This window comes from Henckelia pumila, chromosome 2, assembly GCF_033568475.1.
Source record: "Henckelia pumila isolate YLH828 chromosome 2, ASM3356847v2, whole genome shotgun sequence".
NCBI lineage: Eukaryota > Viridiplantae > Streptophyta > Magnoliopsida > Lamiales > Gesneriaceae > Henckelia > Henckelia pumila.
In genome coordinates, this window is record NC_133121.1 from 166,548,054 (window position 1) to 166,572,195 (window position 24,142).

The 24,142-nt window shown below is 37.2% G+C and overlaps 2 protein-coding genes across 2 annotated transcripts; both read right to left on the minus strand.

The window, feature by feature from the left end:
• Positions 1-17,768: 17,768 nt before the first annotated feature.
• LOC140878889 (uncharacterized) lies at positions 17,769-18,586 on the minus strand. The gene is made up of 3 exons (XM_073282513.1): positions 18,530-18,586; positions 18,380-18,488; positions 17,769-18,331 (listed from the first exon to the last, which is right to left on the minus strand). Exons 1-3 carry the CDS (start codon positions 18,584-18,586, stop codon positions 17,769-17,771), a joined length of 729 nt encoding a protein of 242 aa, XP_073138614.1.
• Positions 18,587-18,659: 73 nt separating this feature from the next.
• Positions 18,660-19,436, minus strand: LOC140878890 (uncharacterized). Its single transcript, XM_073282514.1, has one exon. The coding sequence runs from the start codon at positions 19,434-19,436 to the stop codon at positions 18,660-18,662; it is 777 nt and encodes a 258-aa protein (XP_073138615.1).
• Between the last annotated feature and the right edge of the window lie 4,706 nt (positions 19,437-24,142).

The window sequence follows — 24,142 nt, forward strand, 5'->3', positions numbered from 1 at the left end:
CGGACCCCGTTCCACCTCCGGGTGGTGGTCCGTGTAGTTGGACAGAAACATCAGTTTTTAGTGCATTGATTAAGCATGGTCCCGGACACGGATGTGGTGCAGGGTCCGTGTGGTCTTTAGTTAAATGCACGGACCTGTGCACGGATGTGTGCACAAGGTCCGGGCATGCTCTTTAAAAAAAAATTCTTCTTCTATTGCTTTTAATCTTGGGTCTTGTATGCTTATTCTTTGTTTAATCCGAGATTAGATGTTTAGAATCGAGGCCTCACAAAAGCACTAATAAAATCTCATGACATAAATGAAACACTGATAGCATCGATCACGGGTGCCGTCTGCGTGTGAACTCATAGACCCTCACCGCCGGTCGGAGCTATAGTGTCGTCATCATACTCACTTGCACCATATAAGCGTAGTGAGCCTAGAAGCCCAACACGCTTTATCTCATTTTAATAACAAGGTTTAAAATAACACGTGCACATAATCATACTAATACATATATTTATCATGAACATGCATGCATGATCGTAAAATAATGCGACGTAATAAAATCTACTGAGTCATAACTGTCATCAATAATAAATAATAAATCATAGCTACTTCATACATAAATCATAATTGAGCATGTCGTAATCATAAAACAGTGTAGGTCATATCCATGAATGTGACTCGTAATCATGCCGACCGATCAGTCTAAAAACCAACGTACGTGGCGGTGAATAAATCACCTCTATGCCGGTATTAAACTACCTCTGTGCCAGTGGTAAAACCACCTCTATGCCGGTAGTAAAACTACCTCTGTGCCGGTGGTAAACCACCTCTATGCCGCCACATCACTTCAATTTCCATAAAATATTTTTCATGCTCAATCTTAACATAAACACATCATAAAATTTATTTCATGTATGCATGCACTTAAAATATGTCCGTAATATATATTTAATTAATTTTCATAATATGTATACTTATACTTAAAATAAACTTCAAGCATAAAATAAATTAAATATATATTTCGGACTTGATAATTTTTCATAGGATTGTCCAGACTGCTGGTCCCCTAGACTTAAGCCCATAATTCTTAAGACTGGCTCATTAACTTAATTAAAGCCCAATAACATATTTAAGCCCAAATCTTAACTCTTGACCCAATAACTAGCCCAAGCCCAATATAAACCACAGACATGCCCAAATATTCGCAGACTGGCCCAATAATTTCTATGGGCTTTCAAGCCCATGAAAATTATTGGACTCACTTAAATAAATATTTTAAGGCTTAAGTAAATATTTTAAAATCCCAAATGATATTTATATTAATTAATTTAGCCCAAAAAAACACTTAATCTAAAAATTACTTAAAAATAAAAATACCCGAGCCCGACTAACATAACCCAAACCCGGACCCAAATAACTTGACTTGTGACCCGACGGACCTGACCCGAACCCTCCAGCCCTGGCACAGCCCGCCCTAAGCCCAAACTCGGTTCCCCCATTCCCTTTCCCTCTTGGCCGCGAGCAGCAGACTTTAAGGGCTGCTGCCGCCCTACTCCGGCCACACCTAGCTGGAGCACCACCAACTACACCTATCACACTTCAATACGTTTCCAACAAGCCAAAAACCAACCCAAACCAACACCTGTAGAAGAAGAACGAACCAAAACAACACCGCCTATTATTTTGCTCGCGCGCAGAACACTAGTCCCAACTTCAGGCCGTTCGGCCGTCCATATCCGGAAAATAATGGCCAAAGAACCACATGTAATACCTTTCCCAAGATCTTGGGGTTCTAACCCAACTGGAATCACCCTAAAAAACGTCCTGTGGACCGAGAACGAGCCAATCTCCCAACCTCGCTCAACCTGCGCGATCTGCTGCGCATTAGAAGATATGGCTTCGGTTCCAGCCATTTCCAACCCCAAACCCTGACCAAGCTCGACCACACCCCTTTAACCTCAAGCCAGCAGCTCAGATCCTCACCATGTCATAAAACGTGAGGTTCATGCAAGGAAACATGCAAACCATGAGCATCCAAGGCAAATATGCAAGAACTTCATAAAATTTCGTGATATAACATGCTAGATCAAAAGTTTCTGATGCATAGACAATTATTTAGCTTATATGGTGTTAAAAAAGAGAATTCAACATGCCTTTGATATAGATTTGAATGAAAATGATGCCTACGACTCGTGTACGACGTTCCGGGACGAACGGGTCAACAAACCAAGCCAAAAATCTCTAAAGCACGGGTATGGTGGCTGCTAGTGATGGAGGGTGTCTGATGAAGGTGATGAAGGTGGCGGCTAAGGTGAAATACGTGTGGTTGGAGTGGTTTAGGGTAGGATTTTTATTATAATTATACTTGGGGTAATTAATTAGTTCATATATTATTAAAATATATATCTTAAAACTCATAAATACAATAAATAAATCTGATATCAAAACATAAATCCCAAATTTAAATAAATGGATTTTTAAAAGTCCTTAAAAGTCAATAAAATGGCTTATTTTGGATTAAAAATATAAATATAAATATATATATATATATTTATAAATACTAAAATTTCATGAGATAATATCTTAAAATAATATTTTAAGGCTCCTGAAATCTCATAAAATATTTTTGATGAAAAACTAACATCTCGTCCGTTCACGGTCCCGTCTACGCGATAAAATAAATCATTTATTCAAAAATCCATAAATTCCATAATTGCGGGTTAAATGTTAAGTTAAACTTTAAATCATGCATATAATTCACATAATATCACATAAAATCATTTAACCCAAATTCTTAATTTTAAATCAATTATTTTTCCTAATTATGCATGCGGATTTACGTATGAAAAATACCGGGTGTTACAAGCTGAATCATTGATTAAACGTCTACAACTGATTGTTAGACCAATGATTATGAGAACAAAACTCCCTATTTCTATATGGGGACATGCAATTCGCATCAAACCAAGTGCATATCATAAATTCTCCCCATTGCAGCTTGTATTTGGTAAATAACCAAATATTTCTCATCTGAGAATTTTTGGATGTATGGTGTATATGCCTATTGCACCACCTCAACGATCAAAAATGGGTCCTCAAAGAAAAATAGGTATTTATATCGGTTATGATAGTCCATCAATCATTCGATATCTTGATCCTCAGACAGGCGATGTGTTTACAACATGTTTTGCTGATTGTCATTTTAATGAAGAAATATTCCCAATGTTAGGGGGAGAAACGAAACACATCGAAAAAGAAATCACATGGTATGTATCATCATTGTTACATTTGGATTCAAGGACCAAACAATGTGAGAAAGATGTACAACAAATTGTGCACTTGCAAAGAATTGCAAATCAAATGCCAGATGCATTTGCGGACACAAAAGGGGTAACAAAATCATATATATCTATTGTAAATGCCCCTGCTCGAATTGAAATGCCAAAGAAACAAATTGAAGACATTCATGATGTCATAAAACGCTTGAAACATGGAAGGTCAATCGGTTCCAAGGATAAAAATCCTTGAAAAAGAAAATGCATAGAGAAACACGATGATCACAAAATAGAAAATGGTGTTCCAAAAGAAACACCTGATGATGAAAATGTTCTGTCAGAACCACAAACTGACGAGAATCGTGAAATCTCTATCAATTATATTAATACTGGAAAATATGGAACCGAAAAGATATAAAAGATATTGATGAGATATTTTCTTATAATGTGGCATGTGACATCATAAATGAGAATGAAGATCATGAACCAAAATCTTTTGGTGAATGTAAAACTCGGCATGATTGGGCAAAAGGGAAAGATGACATCGAGGTTGAATTTGATTCGCTAAATAAACGCAATGTTTTTTGGCATATAGTCCTCACACCTGAAGGTGTAAAACCTGTTGGATACAAATGGGCTTTTATTCGAAAGTGAAATGAGAAAAATGAAATAGTAAGATATAAAGCTAGACTTGTTGCACAAGGTTTTTCTCAAAGACCTGAAATTGATTATGAAGAAAAGTATTCTCCTGTTATGAATGCAATTACGTTTTGATATTTAATTAGTTTAGCAGTGTCTGAAAATTTGAAAATGTGTCTTATGGATGTTGTTACAACTTACTTATACGGATCACTTGATAGTGATATATACATGAAAATCCCTGAAGGATTTAAGATGTCTGAAGCACAAAGTTCAAAATCCATAGAATTTTATTCTGTGAAATTGCAAATATCATTATGTGGATTGAAGCAATCCGGCCGAATGAGGTATAATCGGCTAAGTGAGCACTTGATGAAAAAGGGATATGTAAATGATCCAATATGCCCTTGTATTTTCATCAAGAAAACAACATCCGGATGTGTAATTATTGATGTATATGTTGATGATTTAAACATCATTGGAACGAATAAGGAAATTCAAGAAGTTATGATGTACTTGAAGGAAGAATTCAAAATTAAGGATCTTGGAAAAACCAAGTACTGTCTGGGTTTGCAAATCGAACAAAAAGAATGTGGAATTTTTGTTCACCAAGAAAATTATACAGAAAATGTCCTTAAACGTTTTAATATGGATAAATCAAATCCATTAAGTACTCCAATGGTTGTAAGATCATTAAACATAGAAAAGGATCTATTTCGTCCAAGTGAAGATGATGAAATTATTCTTGGTCTAGAAGTATCATATCTAAGTGTCATTGGTGCCCTTATGTATCTTGAAAATTGTACTAGACCTGATATATCTTTTGCTGTAAATTTATTGGCTAGATTCAGCTCATATCCAACAAAAGGCACTGAAACGGAATTAAACATATATTCCGTTATCTACGAGGAACGACAGATTTGGGACTTTTGTACTCAAAAGACACCAATCAAAGTATCATTGGTTATGCTGATGCTGGATATTTATCTGATCCACATAAAGCACGTTCTCAAACCGGATATGTATTTACCCATGGAGGCACTGCAATTTCTTGGCGTTCACAAAAACAAACACTCGCAACAACTTCATCAAATCACGCCGATATTATTGCGCTACATGAAGCAAGTCGTGAATGTGTTTGGCTAAAATCAATGACACAACATATCCAAACTTCTTGTGGATTATCTGTAAGCAAGAAGCCTATGTCGATGTATGAAGATAGTGTTGCATGTATTGCTCAAATGAAAGAAGGATACATCAAAAGTGACAGAACCAAACATATCCCCCTCAAAGTTCTTTGCCTACACTCAAGAGCTTGAGAAGAATAAATATATTGATATCTGTTACATTCAATCAAGTGAGAACTAATCGGATTTCTTCACAAAGGCGCTTCCTACGGCAATATTCAGAAAGCATATGTATAACATTGAGATGCGCAATCTACGGAATATGTGAAGAATCACTCATGTTAATATGGGGGGAGTTTACGTGGCTACACTTTTTTTTTCTTACTGTGGTTTTTATCCCACTGGGTTTTTCCTAGTAAGGTTTTTAATGAGGCAGCATAAAACACGTAATAAAAATAATCATAGTATGACGATCATCACCACAAGGGGGAGTATTGAAAAAATATTGTTGAAAATATATTATATATTATATTAGAGTTAAATGTTAAAAATTGAGTTGTAAAATATTGAAAATTAGTGTGTGATAATGTAGATGATTATGTAATAATTTTTGGACTAATCTCAAGTGTGGATCTATAAATAGGTCTTTATTTGTGATGAAAAATACAATTGAATTGAGAGAAAAAAATTTGTGAAGTGTAGAGTTTGATATATTTTGAGTTTTGAAGTTTTTACTTGTTACCGTAAATTTTTACTTTTTCACAACAAAAACTATGTTTCGGCAATTGTTAGATATCAATTCCCATTTCCCAAGTCATATTTCGTATGTCTGAATTCTAAAACCAAATATGACATAAGTATTTTTCTTTAATTTACCCAAAATTTAACTGAAAATAAAACGGCAAATGATAAATAAATCCCTATCACCAAACTTATCTTTGCCCTCAGTCCCCATGTCAACAAATATTTGTTCCCACTCCTTGACAAAGTTCTGGCATTTGTTTCAACTCCCTATTTGAGCACAAAATACGAAAATGCCCACACTTTCTTTTGAAACCCAATAATACCCCTTACTCTTTAAAAATAAAATAAAAATTACTTATAAGGAAGACAACGTACAGTTTCTTTCCCTCATTCTTGTTGAAATTCTCCACAAATTTATCCATCAATCGTAAACGACTAATCCACCGATCGCAATATTGCAGATCTGCTTCGAATCGGATTGAAGAAAGTTGCTAATCGTTGTGAATTGTTTCTGGACCATGAAAATCTTTTTGAAGAACCATTATTTCAAATATTTTAAGGTAATATTTTAGGTTTTTAAAAATTTGCAGCCAAGAAATTGCATTACAGTGTTTGATGTAGTGTAATTATTTTTATATATCCTTTTTAATTGAACGATTCTTTGAGATTTGTTATGGTTTTAGTGATTCTATTAAATTTTTGTGTCATCGTGTGAATTGTAGAGATTTTTTTTATCAATCTCTGGTTTTCCCGTATATGGGTGGGAATGAATCTCATTTATTGGAATTTTGAGATAGAGTAACTGAAATTTCTTGTTGTTCTCGAATATAATGATTTAATTCCGAATCATAATGGTTTTAGTGATGCATTATGACCTAGATATTGATAATTTTTTATCATTAAAATAAAAATGGGCTGCTTGAATTTTTTTTATTGTGCACTATTTTTTTTGTATGTCATGTGTTATACGAATGAATGTATGATTTTCAATTTAGATCTTATTGTATTGAATGTAGTTTTTTTTAATAGTTTGATGGTGAAATCTAGAAGTGATTCTTGTGATTTTTTTGGGTTATTACAAGTAAAAAAATAGATTTTTGTGATTTCAATCTTTATTGGATGTAGCTTGATGGATATTTTTGTGAGTCTAAGAACAATGTGCCGAATTTGTTTGGACTCCCCAATTGAGGTGAAATTATGAAATTACCCTGACATAATATGAAAACTCACTAATACCCATTGACCAATAAATATTTATTTAATAGATCTTCTACTCTCTTTTGAATCCAACGTTTTCCCAATTTGTCTTCTACTTGAATCCTTTATTGACGGCTAAATCAACGATGATCAATATATTTGTGTCGATGTTTTGTGCGACAACTGAGGCGAAAAGAGTTTAAAGCTAAGAATCATTAGATTTTGAAAATCTTTTCGAAGAACCAACATCGAAACAACAAGTTTAAGGTACAATTTTTTCTGAAAATTTAAGAAATTTTTAGATGCAATTCCATCTAGATGATTGGGTTTTTTTTCTTTTCTAATTGAGTGATTCTTTGAGTGTTTTGTATGTTGTATTTTGGTTATATTGAAGTTCCTTACATAGCGTGAATTATACAAATTTGATGGACAACTTTTAGGTTTTACATATATAAGTGGGTCTGTGGTTCATCTCAACTAATTGTGTATTGATTATCTAAAATTTGTAATTATTCTCGATTATAATGATTTCATTGTCAATTTTCATCGTTTAGTACTGGATTATAAATATTATGTGGATATTCCTTGTAATATTCAAATCAGCTGCCTAAAAGTTTGATCTTGTTATTATTTTTGTTGTTGTGAAATGTGTTATGAATAAAGCCCCGATATTTATTTTTTTTAGTCTTATTGTATTGAATGTTATGTTTTTTATTGATTGGGTTGAGAATTGAATCTATAAATGGTCGTAGGTGAAGACGGATATGAAACCGATAAATAGTTTGAAGGTTTTTTTTTTTCAAAATATGTTTTCATCTTGGAAATCGATTAAATATCATTTTTCCGCAAATATTTGAAGGTTTCTGCGTTTTGGTGTTGATTTTTGGTGTTTTTTTTTTGTAATTCTCGATTGTGTCCTTTTGTCCCAAATTTGTAATGTTCTAGTGTTGATTGTAGTCACTTTCTTGTTTAAATTATTTATTTGTTTTCTTTGATTAATTGTTCAAAATTGTTGAATGATTATGCAGAAGTTCGTAAATTTTGTTTTAAATGCTTGACTTTGATTTCGTTATCGACAATTGCGAGTGTTTTATTATTTAATTTGATAAAAACATACTCATTTATTTATTTGGTTGTCATAGTGGATTTTTTACTCTAAAACCTTCAATTGTATTTTAAGATTCATAAATTATTTTTTAGTTATTTATTTTCATGTGTTTATCTCTATTTTTATGTTTTTGTTCTTGAATTTGTTATATGATTTTTGTTTATATTGTTGGCTGCTTCATTGGAATAATTATTCATTTAAAATGATTAAGTGATTATGGTAAATCCAATTTTTCTTAAACTTTATTTTGGTTCATGAATTTTTTTGAATCTGTTTGTTAATGTATTTTGTGATTTCATTGGAGTAGCCCGTGACATAGAAGAAATGAGGACAAATAAAAATACGATGAAGATGGACACTAATCGAACTTGTGTTTCTGCGAGTATGTTATATGAAGAAATGACTATATTATCTGTTGAACATGTGTAAGACCCTGAAATTAATTATTTCGTGATTAGCATAATTGATTATTATTTTTTTTGAATTGAATTGAAGAAGATTAATTGAGCCGGGATTGAATCGATTTAATTTGGAGCTTTCAGGGGCCGAATTGCAATATAGAGGTTTGGACTTGGTCAAAGCAAGCATGATTTATTATTATTTACGTTATCACCATCACCTACTCCACTCCTTTATTCTCCTTCCCCCATCCTCACGTCTAGACCGAGAGAAAAGAAGCCATGGTTGCTTTTTCAAGCTTCTACTTTTTTTGATTCGCACAATCAGACCGTCAGATTTCCGATTCGAGTTAAGATTTGCAATCACCACAACGAGGGTGTCATTTTTTCGTAAGTTTTGCTACGATCTCTTGAACTTTGATTTTGTTGGGTTGTCAGAAATTGATGATTCTCGAGTATGTTATTCTTGAGTTAGCCTAGATCGTATATTTGCAGTCGGTTTGGAAAAAGAAAGTCGTACGGATTTATTATGATTTTTGAAGTATATGTTCTAAAATGGGGTTTGTGATTGTGGTTGGATTTGGTTATTTTTGATGGATTGGAAGATGCTTTGACTTGTGTTGATAATGATTATTGGTTTGTGATTTTTGGTTTGACCGTTTATAGCCGTTATGCCGTCGAAATCAAGTTTTGGATTATCGGTTATATTGTTTCGGTTTGATTTCCGGTTTTGTTCGAGTTAATAGTCTGATATCGAATCCGTATTCATATTTTCAGAGTTTGGTTGAAAGATTTGGGTTTGGAACGAACTTGGGGGCTTTAAACCGATTCAAGAGTTGAAGACGGTATGGTATTTGTTCTTATCGACTTAAAATGTGTTTGGAAGAGATTGTGAATCGAGTTTATTCTTTTTATTTTCAGGATTTGAATTTGAATCCTCGAGTAAGGTAAAAGACGACATCGAATCGAATGGGGATGAATACTCGAGTCCGATTGACTCTCGAGTCCCAAAAATCACATACTGAATGTTAATTGTTGGTGTGAACTTGATTGATTAACTTTGTTTGCATTTGCATTCATATTGAGCCGAATATTTGATTCGTTTTGAAATTAGACAATTTAGGGAGCTATATTGAAGTGGCCTTGGATTGCGAGTTTTTCCAATTGCTAGAATACTTCTTATAGTTACTCTGAAGTCTAGGGGATTGAGTTGTGCGACATCCACCTCGAATGGGAGTGTCGGTCGGTTGTTTGTAATGACTTGACCCCGGGATCCCAACCGAGTATCGATTGATATTACGATTATCTGACTTGATAATCCCGAGTTTTGAAGTCATGCATACGTCCACCCTTATTTTGATTTATTGATGATTGATGCATTTAATTATGAGATGTTTAATTGTTATTGTATGCCTGTCTCTTTTACTTAGAAATTATATTTCTAACCGGAGTTATCCGGCTGTTGCCTTGTTTTTGTATGTGTGCATGGTAACAGGTGGGGTAGGACCAAGTCAAAGATCGCATGGCTAGGTGGTCGAGTTGATAGACGTAAGGCCTTGGTGTTAGGAGTCGATTATGTATTCGAACTCTTTTGTATTTTGGGTATTGTATAACTTGATTTCGAAGCATGCTAGAATTTCTTTTGTTCGAGACTTCAGGTTGAACTTAAGTGTCTTAGGAAAGCATGTGTCGATATTGATATTTTGATTTGGTTTGTATTATCCTCACCCCCGAGTTGTGTATGAATTGGTTTGGATGTCGAAACGAGCTCGGAATCTTTTGTTTCTGCGCAGGCCCCTCTGTTCAGGTTTCCCGCGCGCGGGCGAGACTTGATCTCACGCGCGCGCGAGAAGCCTTGAGGGCTCGGGTTTTTTTGCCCGCAAGCGGGCGCGAGCCTCCTGCGAGGCCTCTGGCCGTGTAGCCCGCGCGCGCGCGAGACGATAATCTCGCGCGGGCGCGAGGCTTAAAAAAAATTATTTTGACATTCAAGGCCGCACAACATGGATCGTTGGAAAATAATTTTGAGTTATTTTTATTATATGGTTATGTGTTTGGGGTTGATGTAAGTATGACAATACTTAATTAGTAGGAAGACATGTTGTAAACTCAAGGTGATTCAATCTGTTATTTAAGCTTCAGTGAAATCAATTTTTATGTGTGTTCTGTATTTCTGGTACAAATATTAAAGATAACAATACATAATTTATATAATTTAGCATAGTTATTCGTCTTTCTAGGTTGATAAATTGTTTTACTAAGATTGAATATGTCAACCAAGTAAAAAATTTTATGATCGAATATATATATATATATATTATAATGGAATATATAAATATATATTCGAGTAATCTTACTAAGAAGAACATGTCAACCAACTAAAATAAATTAAGTTCGAATTCTTCCGAATTTGGAATAAATAAAAATTAACTTGGAACAATCTCGAAATCATCATCCAATTACTTGAGTGTTGGTCATCTTATGTCATGTGTACTATTTTGGAAAATATATAAGAGAATACATCTTTTTCATTATTCAATGAGATCACGTGTAACAATACTATTCATTGCTCAATATTTACAATTACGTGATTAGATGTATTCGAATTCTTCCGATTGTATGACAAACATTGTGGGCCATGAGAATCACACTCTCCTAGTTAAAGTGGCTTTGGATCAAAATGTCATGTATTAGCTAGGAACAATCTCAGAATTATGCAGAATATTATTTTTGATTTGCGGAACAAGAAGACATGTCCATATTAACATGCACCAATATCCTATAATACATTGTATGACACAAGTGGAGATTAGTTTTCAATCCCTAAAGATTGGTAAAACCATCACTCAAGTATTTGTCTAGTAATGTGTCTTGCCCCACTCTTGTCTAAGTTGTAGGATGAAGACATTGATCATGACCCAATGAGAGCACCATTTGTGGATGCCCATTGCCATCCAATGTAAACAATAGGGGTATATTTTCCAAAATTCAAACTCTTAACTTGTTTAATATGATGTTTTCTCATCTATGAGGACTATCATTACTCTAATTCCACTCATCTTTCAGAACACGTGAGTGCGAGATCGAGCACAACTAGTACGCATAGATGAGATAAATATTATTGAATCGAGAACAATGTGTTCCGATTGTAGGACAAACATTGTGGGTCATGAGGATCATACTATCCTAGTTAAAGTGGCTTTGGATAAAAATGTCATGTATTAGGAACAATCTCAGACTTATGCAGAATAATATTTTTGATTTGCGGAACAAGAAGACATGTCCATGTTAACATGCACCAATATCCTATAATACATTGCATGACACAAGTGGAGAGGAGTTTTCAATCCCTAGAGATTGGTAAAACCATCACCCAAGTGTTTGTCTAGTAATATGTCTTGCCCCACTCTTGTCTAAGGAAGACATTGATCATGACCCAATGAGAGAACCATTTGTGGATGTACATTTCCACCCAATGTATACAATAGGGGTATATTTTCCAAAATTCAAACTCTTTACTTGTTTAATATGATGTTTTCTCATCTACGAGGACTATCATTACTCTAATTCCACTAATTTTTTAGAACACGTGAGTGCGAGATTAAGCACACTAGTACACATAGATGGGATAAATATTATTGAATCGAGAACAATGTGTTCCGATTGTAGGACAAACATTGTGGGTCATGAGGATCATACTCTCCTAGTTAAAGTGGCTTTGGATCAAAATGTCATGTATTATGAACAATCTCAGACTTATGCAGAATAATATTTTTGATTTGCAGAACAAGAAGACATGTCCATGTTAACATGCAACAATATCCTATAATACACTACATGACACAAGTGGAGCGGAGTTTTCAATCCCTAGATATTGGTAGAACCATCACCTACGTTTTTGTCTAGTAATGTGTCTTGCCCCACTCTTGCCTAAGGTGTAGGAGGAAGACATTGACCATGATCCAATGAGAGAACCTGTAACGTCCCAATTTCTCAATCGAAACGTTACTCAAACATACTTACTTAAAGATTTGGTAAAAATAAAAACTTTGCGGAAGTATCATCTTATTTTTTAAAATAGCGTATACAATAAAATAGCATCTAAAAATATTTGCCAAAACATGGCCATCAACTAAAAAAAAAAAAAAATTAAAATTGTTTGCCTCTCATCAAATAAAAAGGTTTAAAACATCTTCCATTTTAAAGCATTCACACTCATGCATTGCCCGTTGGACCGACCTTTGCCTCTTCTTCATGTCCGCCCACATAATCATCAATACAAGCATCCACATCATCATTACCTGCACCATTCAAGTATAGTGAGTCGAAAGACTCATCCTATAATACACTGCATGACACAAGTAGAGCGGAGTTTTCAATCCCTAGATATTGGTAGAACCATCACCTACGTTTTTGTCTAGTAATGTGTCATGCCCCACTCTTGCCTAAGGTGTAGGAGGAAGACATTGATCATGATCCAATGAGAGAACCTGTAACGTCTTAATTTCTCAATCGAAACGTTACTCAAACATACTTACTTAAAGATTTGGTAAAAATAAAAACTTTGCGGAAGCATCATCTTATTTATTAAAATAGCGTATACAATAAAACAGCATCTAAAAATATTTGCCAAAACACGGCCATCAACTAAAAAAAAATAAAAATTTAAACTTGTTTGCCTCTCATCAAATAAAAAGGTTTAAAACATCTTCCATTCTAAAGCATTCACACTCATGCATTGCCCGTTGGACCGACCCCTGCCTCTTCTTCATGTCCGCCCACATAATCATCAATACAAGTATCCACATCATCATTACCTGCACCATTCAAGTATAGTGAGTCGAAAGACTCAACAAGAGCATGCAGAAAAGGATTTTCTAACTTTAAAAGAGAAAACTTTAACTTAAACTTTACAGAAATAACTTTGATGTAGTCCTAACATAAAATATTTGGGGTGATGAAGTATGAGTAGTGTGGTAACCGTCATAACGAGCCATTCATAGTTTTTTGTTGATCAACAAGCATATGGCATTACGCCCGTAAACTTTCATTCTTTGGATAGCCGCTTCGGAGCTTAACCCGAAGTGCTTATCCCGTATAACCAACCCGTGAGCCATGTTTGGATAGCCTCTCCGGAGCTCATCCCGAAGTGCATACCCCATATAATCACCACAAGACGCATAAATCATCAAAATATTTTCCATGCATCATATCATTCATCTTATCATGTCATTTCATAAATCTCGTACATGTTCATAAAGTTTCCCGTGATGCTACATGCTTAAAATCCGTCAAAACATTTCATGAGAAATTAACGTTCATGAGAAAATCACATAATCATGCAATACATAACTTGATCGATCCACGTGAGGCATTCCATCTGTTTCGGACCTTCAAAACTTTAAAATTCTTCATGAACATTCTTAAAAATAATTAAAATACATTAAAGTATAAAAATCATGATTTTTAGGACTCAAAAACTCATAAAATGGGGTGGGAATTTCGAACCTGCGGCGCGGGCACGCGCTCAACCAGCGCGGGCGCGCCGTCCGCTCGCAAAGTAGGCATGGGCGCGCTGTGTAACAGTGCGGGCGTGCCTCCTGCTCGCAAATTTACGTGACGCAGGCGCAGGCGCACTGCCTAGCAGCGCGGGCGCGCCTCCTGCTCGCTGATGAACGCGACGCAGGCGCGGGCGCACTGCCAGGCAGCGCGGGCGCCCCGTCACGTCTCCCTTTTCCGAAAACTGATCTTTTCCGCATTTTCTCAAAACCCACAATGCTTTGGGACGATTTTTTTCCATCAAAATATCATTCTACAACATCATAAACTCAAAATAAATCATACCACTGCATCAAACATTTCAAAGATTTTGAATCAAAACCTTCAAAACTACTGTTACCCAAAAATCTGATTTATTGCCTTCAAATCTTTCAAAACTCGATAAACATGAACCGAACACCTCAGGAATGCTTCACGTATCACAATCAAGCAAATACTCATAGAATTTTTCAATAAAACATTCATGGATCATCAATCAAACACCTAGGGTTTTACCTTGAAAATAATTATATTCTTGAATGGGTTTAAAAACAGTAAAAACTTGCCTGGATTGATTCGATTGGAAATAACCTGAGCGGTAGGACGATCTAGCCTCGAGCCTCTGAAGAACCCTAGCCTTGATGCAGCGTTTGAGAGGGATTTTGAGGAAGAAAAGTGAGCGTTCAAATGAGAGTTCAGAATAAAATTTCTGAACGCTTTTCTTTTGTGACTAATGGGCTCCAACACGGCCCATTAGTTACATTTAAAAATCCTTTAAAATTTTACTCCCCCACTCAATAAAATACACTGCATCCCTTTAAACTTAATTTAACATATTTTTCTTAACTCAATTCAAGGCTAGACTCGTACCTACGACCCAAAATTAATACCAATCTGAAAACTTTAAAAAAAAAATTAACATAGCATTCACATAATTCCAGGCATCCAATAATTCACATAATTCCACATAACAATTAAATATTCTAAATAACATGCATTAAATCATATAATTAAATCAATTAATCATGATTAAGCTAGTGGACTTTTTGGACCTTACAACTCTACCCTCCTTAAAAGAATTTCGTCCTCGAAATTCAACTTACCAAACAGTTCAGGATAGCGTGCTCGCATATCTTGTTCTGTTTCCCAAGTAGCTTCTTCAACCAACTGGTTGCTCCATAATACTTTCACCATTGGAATCTCTCTGTTTCTCAACCTACGAACTTGTCTGTCCAAGATTTGAACAGGCATCTCCTCGTAGGACAAGTCTGGCGTCCATTTCACTGGCTCATGGCGGATGACATGAGAAGGATTTGCCACATACTTCCTTAGCATAGAGATATGGAAGACATTGTGGACACCCTCCAAGTTTGGCGGTAGTGCCACTCGGTACGCTCGAGCCCCAACTTTTTCTAGGATCTCGAAAGGTCCTATATATCTTGGACTCAATTTACCTTTCTTTCCAAATCTCATAACACCTTTCCAAGGTGACACCTTTAGAAATACATGGTCACCTATTACAAACTCCAAATCTCTACGTCGCTGGTCGGCGTAACTTTTCTGTCGACTTTGAGCTGTCAACATTCTGTCTCTGATCTTAGCTATTACATCCACCATTTGAGTCACTATATCTGGTCCCAAAACAGCTCTCTCTCCAACTTCATCCCAGTGCAAGGGAGTTCTATACCTTCTCCCATACAATGCCTCATAAGGAGCCATGCCAATAGTTGCTTGATAACTATTGTTGTAAGTAAACTCCACTAAAGGTAATTTCGATTCCCAATTCCCTCCAAAGTCGATCATACAAGCTCTCAACATGTCTTCGAGTATTTGGATCACTCGTTCTGACTGACCATCTGTCTGAGGGTGGAAAGCTGTACTGAAAGCTAGCTTTGTTCCCAATCCTCTATGTAAACTTCCCCAAAAGTTCGAAGTGAACTTAGGATCCCTGTCAGATACTATCCTCACTGGAACTCCATGCAATCTGACAATTTCTCGAATGTACAACTCTGCATACTGATTCATCGAGAAGTTATTCCTGACTGGAATAAAATGAGCTGACTTAGTTAACCTGTCAACTATCACCCAAATCGAGTTCATCCTTCGCAGTGAGACTGGCAATCCTACTACGAAATCCATAGTGACATCTTCCCACTTCCATGTGGGTATTGACAAGGGTTTTAGGAGTTCCGCTGGCCTTTGATGCTCAATTTTTACCTGTTGACAAGTCAAACATTCACTCACAAATTCTACGATATCCTTCTTCATACCTGGCCACCAATATAAGGATTGCAGATCCTTATACATTTTCGTACTTCCTGGATGAATGGAATATGGAACAGTATGGGCTTCAGTCATCACTTCCACTCTCAATGAGTCTACTGCTGGCACCCACATTCTACCTCGGTGATGAACAATTCCATCTTTGACAGTGTACAATGTACCACCCTTGGCTTCATCTCTGTTCCTCCACAACGTCAACTGTTCATCAGAAGCTTGGCCTACTCTGATTCTCTCAAGAAAACTAGGTACTACTGTTAAGGCTGATAGAGTGCATATCTCCATTGGTTCAAAAACCTCCAAACTCATACGTTCAAATTCAGCAATCAACTCCTGCTGCACTATCAATTGGTTCAATGTTGCAGACTTACGACTCAAGGCATCTGCTACAACATTAGCCTTACCTGGATGGTAGCTAATGTCACAGTCGTAGTCCTTCACTAATTCCAGCCATCGTTTCTGCCTCATATTCAACTCCTTCTGAGTGAAGAAATATTTTAGGCTTTTGTGATCAGTGAAAATCTGACACCTTTCGCTGTACAAGTAGTGTCTCCATAGCTTCAAAGCAAAAACAACTGCCGCCAACTCAAGATCATGAGTCGGGTAATTCCTCTCATGGACCTTCAGCTGTCGAGATGCATGCGCTATTACTTTATCATCCTGCATCAACATAGCTCCTAATCCACTCTTAGAAGCATCGGTATAAACCACAAAGAGACCCGTGCCTTTGGGAATTGCTAGCACTGGTGCTGAAATCAGTCTTTCCTTCAATTCTGTAAAGCTCTTCTCACATTGTTCTGGCCACACAAACTTCATACCTTTTCGAGTTAAGGAATTCAGTGGTAGGGCTATCTTGGAGAAGTCTTGAATAAATCTCCTGTAGTAGCCTGCTAAACCCAAAAAACTTCGTATTTCTGTAGCATTCTTTGGGACAGCCCAATTACGAACCGCTTCCACCTTCGACGGATCCACCTCAATCCCCTTAGCTGAAACTATATGACCCAAAAATGAAATTTGCTCCAGCCAGAATTCACACTTACTGTACTTAGCATACAGTTGCTTTTCTTTCAAAATTTGCAACACCGTAGTCAAGTGCTGACGATGCTCCTCCCTATTGCGAGAATATATCAATATGTCATCTATGAAGACTATGACAAACTGATCCAAGAAAGGTTGAAACACCCTGTTCATCAAATCCATGAACACAGCTGGTGCATTGGTCAACCCAAACGGCATTACCAACACCTCTGCCCCTTCCAATTGGTCGAACAAGTCGTCTATTCTGGGCAAAGGATATCTGTTCTTTACTGTAACACGGTTCAGTTCTCTGTAGTCAATGCACAATCTCATTGGCCCATCTTTCTTCTTGACGAACAACACCGGTGCACCCCAAGGCGATAAACTCGGTCTGATGAACCCCTTATCCAGTAATTCCTGCAACTGATCCTTCAATTCTTTCATCTCGGTCGGTGCCAATCTACGGTGCCTTAGAAGCTGGCTTAGTTTCAGGCAACAATTCTATCCCAAATTCGACTTTCCTGACTGGAGGCAATCCCGCAACATCATCGGGAAAAACTTCTGGAAAGTCCTTCACTACTTCCACCTCCACAAGTTTCGGTCGCTGTACCTCCAGATCACCAATTAGACTCGCAAGAAATCCTGTACACCCATTACTCAATAATTGCCAGGTTGTTCCTGCAGAAATCATACCTGGTGCGCTCTTCTTAGAGGTTATGCGGAACGCAAATGGTTTCCCGTTCTGATCTTTCAATGAGACAGTTTTCCGTTTGCAGTCAATAATAGCCTCATGCCGAGACAACCAGTCCATCCCAAAAATCGCATCAAAATCCACCATTTTCAAAACAATAAAATCTACACACAAAACTAGACTCTGCATCTGAACTTTGCAATTTCTTACCACACTACTACTTTCCAGTTCTTCTCCTGAGGGTAACGACACACAAAATTTCGAAATAGATTCATCCGGCAAGACCCCCAATTTCATCATAAAATTAACAGATATAAAAGAGTGCGTAGCTCCTGAATCAATCAACATGAAAGCAGGTAAACCAGTGATACAGATCATACCTGTGACAATTGCAGAATCTGGGTCAACCTGATCGTGAGTCATAGCAAACACTCTTCCCCTGATAGGATCCTTTGACTGCGGGCAATACTTGGTGAAATGCCCTGGCTTCTTGCAAAGAAAGCAAGTATTGGTCCCAAGCATGCATTGACCTGAGTGTGGCTTCCCACACTTTTGACAGATAGGTGCATTTGCCGGCCTTGGAGCATTGGCGTTTGGCTGATTCTGTCCCTGAGGTCGCGCCTGATTGGGGTTTTGGCGCTGCTGCTGCTGTGGTCTCCTCTAAGCTGGGGCTTGGTACGGCCTCTTCTGACTAGACCCTTGTTGTTCTCTCCCTTGGTAACTGGCTCTTTTCGCTTGTGATTCTTTGATAATATCATTCCCATATTTTTCTGACAACATAGCCTCATCGACTGCTGCTCGGTACGTTTGTGTCCCACTCAATCTGACATCACGACGAATAGTGGCATTCAGTCCCTCCGTGAAATGCTTCAACTCCTCCGCAACATTACCCGAAATCATGGGCACAAAATACCTCCCCCTTTCAAAATTCTTCACATACTCAGCAATGGACATACTCCCTTGGCGGAGCTCCAGGAATTCTCTAGCAAGTCTAGTCCTGGTACTGATAGTGAAATATTTCCCATATAACACATCTTTGAATCCATTCCAAGTCAACGTAGTCATATCCACAGCAGAACGGGCTCCCTGCCACCAAATTCGCGCATCATCACGAAACATAAAGATGGCACACCTCACACGGTCTGCATCAGTGAGCTGCATGTAGTCAAAAATGGTCTCCACTGACTGTACCCATTCCTCGGCTACAAGGGGATCAGCCCCTCCTCTGAACTCCTGCGGCCCTAGATCCTTAAACTGTTTAAAGATCGGATTAGTCAGTAGTGGCTGATTGTTGTTCCGTCCTCCCGCCTGTGCTTGGATTAACTGTTGAATCTGCTCCCCTTGGGCACTACTCTGCTCTTGCAACAGAGTCGCCAACCCAGCCAAAAACTGGTTATTTTGATTGTCCTCATTGTTCGGATTCCTACGGTTAGCCATGATCCTGCTGTCCATACAGTCCACATGCTTAATTACGTTATTTAAACATAACATCCTAATTAACAAGCATAAATATTATTCTCAATAGCTATCATGCATCTTAAACAATCCAAAAAATAAAACTTACAGACATGAAGACGAAGCATAGGGTCGTGGCGAGAATGCATGCGTGCAAACAAACCCAAAGCGAACTGCTCTGATACCAAGCTGTAACGTCCCAATTTCTCAATCGAAACGTTACTCAAACATACTTACTTAAAGATTTGGTAAAAATAAAAACTTTGCGGAAGCATCATCTTATTTATTAAAATAGCGTATACAATAAAATAGCATCTAAAAATATTTGCCAAAACATGGCCATCAACTAAAAAAAAAATAAAAATTTAAACTTGTTTGCCTCTCATCAAATAAAAAGGTTTAAAACATCTTCCATTCTAAAGCATTCACACTCATGCATTGCCCGTTGGACCGACCCCTGCCTCTTCTTCATGTCCGCCCACATAATCATCAATACAAGCATCCACATCATCATTACCTGCACCATTCAAGTATATTGAGTCGAAAGACTCAACAAGAGCATGCAGAAAAGGATTTTCTAACTTTAAAAGAGAAAACTTTAACTTAAACTTTACAGAAATAACTTTGATGTAGTCCTAACATAAAATATTTGGGGTGATGAAGTATGAGTAGTGTGGTAACCGTCATAACGAGCCATTCATAGTTTTTTGTTGATCAACAAGCATATGGCATTACGCCCGTAAACTTTCATTCTTTGGATAGCCGCTTCGGAGCTCAACCCGAAGTGCTTATCCCGTATAACCAACCCATGAGCCATGTTTAGATAGCCGCTCCGGAGCTCATCCCGAAGTGCATACCCCATATAATCACCACAAGACGCATAAATCATCAAAATATTTTCCATGCATCATATCATGTCATTTCATAAATCTCGTACATGTTCATAAAGTTTCCCGTGATGCTACATGCTTAAAATCCGTCAAAACATTTCATGAGAAATTAACTTTCATGAGAAAATCACATAATCATGCAATACATAACTTGACCGATCCACGTGAGGCATTTCGTCCGTTTCGGACCTTCAAAACTTTAAAATTCTTCATGAACATTCTTAAAAATAATTAAAATACATTAAATTATAAAAATCATGATTTTTAGGACTCAAAAACTCATAAAATGGGGTGGGAATTTCGAACCTGCGGCGCGCGCGAGCGCTCAACTAGCGCGGGCGCGCTGCGTAACAGCGCGGGCGCGCCTCCTGCTCGCAAATTTACGCGACGCAGGCGCGGGCGCACTGCCTAGCAGCGCGGGCGCGCCTCCTGCTCGCTGATGAACGCGACGCAGGCGCGGGCGCACTGCCAGGCAGCGCGGGCGCCCCATCACATCTTCCTTTTCCGAAAACTGATCTTTTCCGCATTTTCTCAAAACCCACAATGCTTTGGGACAATTTTTTTTCCATCAAAATATCATTCTACAACATCATAAACTCAAAATAAATCATACCAATGCATCAAACATTTCAAAGATTTTGAATCAAAACCTTCAAAACTACTGTTACCCAAAAATCTGATTTATTGCCTTCAAATCTTTCAAAACTCGATAAACATGAACCGAACACCTCAGGAATGCTTCACGTATCACAATCAAGCAACATACTCATAGAATTTTTCAATAAAACATTCATGGATCATCAATCAAACACCTAGGATTTTACCTTGAAAATAACTATATTCTTGAATGGGTTTAAAAACAGTAAAAACTTGCCTGGATTGATTCGATTGGAAATAACGTGAGCGGTAGGACGATCTAGCCTCGAGCCTCTGAAGAACCCTAGCCTTGATGCAGCGTTTGAGAGGGATTTTGAGGAAGAAAAGTGAGCGTTCAAATGAGAGTTCAGAATAAAATTTCTGAACGCTTTTCTTTTGTGACTAATGGGCTCCAACACGGCCCATTAGTTACATTTAAAAATCCTTTAAAATTTTACTCCCCCACTCAATAAAATACACTACATCCCTTTAAACTTAATTTAACATATTTTTCTTAACTCGATTCAAGGCTAGACTCGTACCTACGACCCAAAATTAATACCAATCTGAAAACTTTAAAAAAAAAAAATAACATAGCAGTCACATAATTCCAGGCATCCAATAATTCACATAATTCCACATAATAATTAAATATTCTAAATAACATGCATTAAATCATATAATTAAATCAATTAATCGTGATTAAGCTAGTGGACTTTTTGGACCTTACAGAACCATTTGTGGATGTACATTGCCACCCAATGTATATAATAGGGGTATATTTTTCAAAATCCAAACTCTTAACTTGTTTCATATGATGTTTTCTCATCTTTGAGGACTATCATTTACTCTAATTTCACTCATCTTTCAGAACATGTGAGTGCGAGATCGAACACAACTAGTACGCAAATATTATTGAATCGAGAACAATGTTTTCCGATTGTAGGACAAACATTGTAGGTTATGAGGATCACACTCTCCTAGTAGACATTGACCAATCAAAGACTTTGACTACCACCTACCCCTCATTATTAAGCTCTATCGGTACACTTCATCCCATCCATTCGCTTCTTGGTTCCATTTTGGTTAGGGTATACGCTGACAAAAAGTTGTGATCATGCACAAATAATTCTATTTTCAATTTTGAGAGAACATCGGAGAAGGCTTGAGGGTTTGGAGGCTTGAGACGCATATCCGTTCAAAACAAGAAATAGTTAAAGTATGCTTCAAGGGTAATCCCTATTTTTTTTGTGTTTAATTAACTAATTCGTATTAAATAAGTATAACAATCACGATCTAATTTTATAAGATTATTGTAATCACATAAAATTTTGGGCCACTAACATTTAGTGAAAACAAATTAGTTTCGAATTTTCTAAGATTAGGTATCATTTCATATTAATTTAGAACAATCTCGGATATTTGCGACTCAAATATACAAGCAATTGGATATAAATGACTCATTCTTTGTATAATTAAATGTAATTCTAAACTTAAAAAACTGTTGAGTGTGATATTTTGACATCGATTATGTAATGACCCTGTATGGTATCACCTACTAACTGGCAACTAATAGCATGCATTAAACTTAATACAACAAAATAACTTAACAGAGTAAAACATGCGGAAACAAAACCATAATTTACATATCAGCTTAGTAACATAATCCAGGCTTAAATCTGTAATGATACACCCAAATCGTAAACTTAAATAATAAACATTATACAGCTATATCGAATCCTGCTGTATATAAAATCCTCAAGGCTCCTGCTCCCTAGTCCTGCCTTGAACTACCAGCTTCGTCCATCCTGCGACCTGCCCCATGGAATAGGGTGTCCAAGATAACAACTAGGACGTGAGCACTAACGCCCAGTACATAGACATGAGTAAACATATGTATACAATGCATGCAACATGATGACTGGTACAGGGTCATCTGAAAAATCATGCTCAGAACCGGCGCCACATGAGTGCTGCCACCGCACGGATCAACCTCTGGGTGCAACCACACTCGTCTAATACACCAGAGTAGACAGACATAAATGCCCCCGCCATCGCGGTACTCTCAGTGACAGACTATCGAGTATAGAGCTGAGCGACGCTATAGTCAGGTATAACAAGGTATAGGTTCAACGTGTATATGCACATGACATATGAATATAGAAAACGGTAAAACATATATCATGCCATATAATAATGCCAAATAAATGCAACATATAAACATGTATACTCGCTGGCAATCTCAGTCAATGTGTACGTACCTCTAGGCTAGTTCAAGTAAAGTAGGATCCTAGGTTCCAAGCCTATATTCAAAAGTTCCCCGTATCACTACATAAATTCTATAAGCCTTAACTAAGCTAATAAGTATTCCCAAAACTTAAATAGATTCCCGCACCATACCTTCGTCCGTAGATAGCCCTTTGGAGTCGCTAGTCCCGGATGACTATAACCACACCTTGGTTATTCCAGAACCTCTATTATAACCGATAGGGCCCTCAAGTGTATATCTCACACTATATAACTGTAGAAGGAAACTCGGGAATTCGTATTTAGAAATGAAATCGAACGAGCCCTATTTATAGGCAAAATTCCCGGCCAGGATCGGAACTTCCGATTTCAGGATCGGAGCTTCCGATCCAGCTCACTGCGTGCATGTGTGACACGTCGGGATAGGAACTTCTGATCGGACGATCGGAGCTTCCGATCTGCTCTACGTTCAACACTTGTCAAAACTCGTGGCTGAATCATCGAGCATTGCTGGCAGCTAGAGATCGGAACGTCCGTTCCAGGATCGGAGCTTCCGATCTCTGTGCTTCCGATGAGCTTCCGAAGTGGCTGGGATCGGAGCTTCCGATCTGAGTTCGGAGCTTCCGATCCGGCCCAAACTCAAAAGCCCAATAAACTCCGGAATCGGTTAATTACTAACCCTTAATCATGTTTAACATATTATTATCTTAAAATGGAATCTGGATTACTACATTCTCCCCACCTTTAGATATTTCGTCCGCGAAATAACATCTAAAGACAAATCAAGATAACAATATGAAACATCAAACCATGTTTTATTACAACAACTGTAATTACATCTTACATGGTAAATCAAGAGTATAAAGCAAACAACTCAGGATATTCCACTTGCATACGACTTTCAGTTTCCCAAGT

What these genes read in the sequence shown, in the direction of transcription:
- LOC140878889 (XM_073282513.1), bottom strand. Translation starts at nt 18,586, where the DNA reads ATGCTCCAAGGCCGGCAAATGCACCTATCTGTCAAAAGTGTGGGAAGC. An exon ending in GTGTGGGAAGCCACACTCAG is followed by an intron (nt 18,489 to 18,529) that starts GTCAATGCATGC and finishes TTTCTTTGCAAG; the next exon opens with AAGCCAGGGCATTTCACCAA. An exon ending in AGATTCTGCAATTGTCACAG is followed by an intron (nt 18,332 to 18,379) that starts GTATGATCTGTA and finishes TGATTGATTCAG; the next exon opens with GAGCTACGCACTCTTTTATA.
- LOC140878890 (XM_073282514.1), bottom strand. Translation starts at nt 19,436, where the DNA reads ATGGCTAACCGTAGGAATCCGAACAATGAGGACAATCAAAATAACCAG.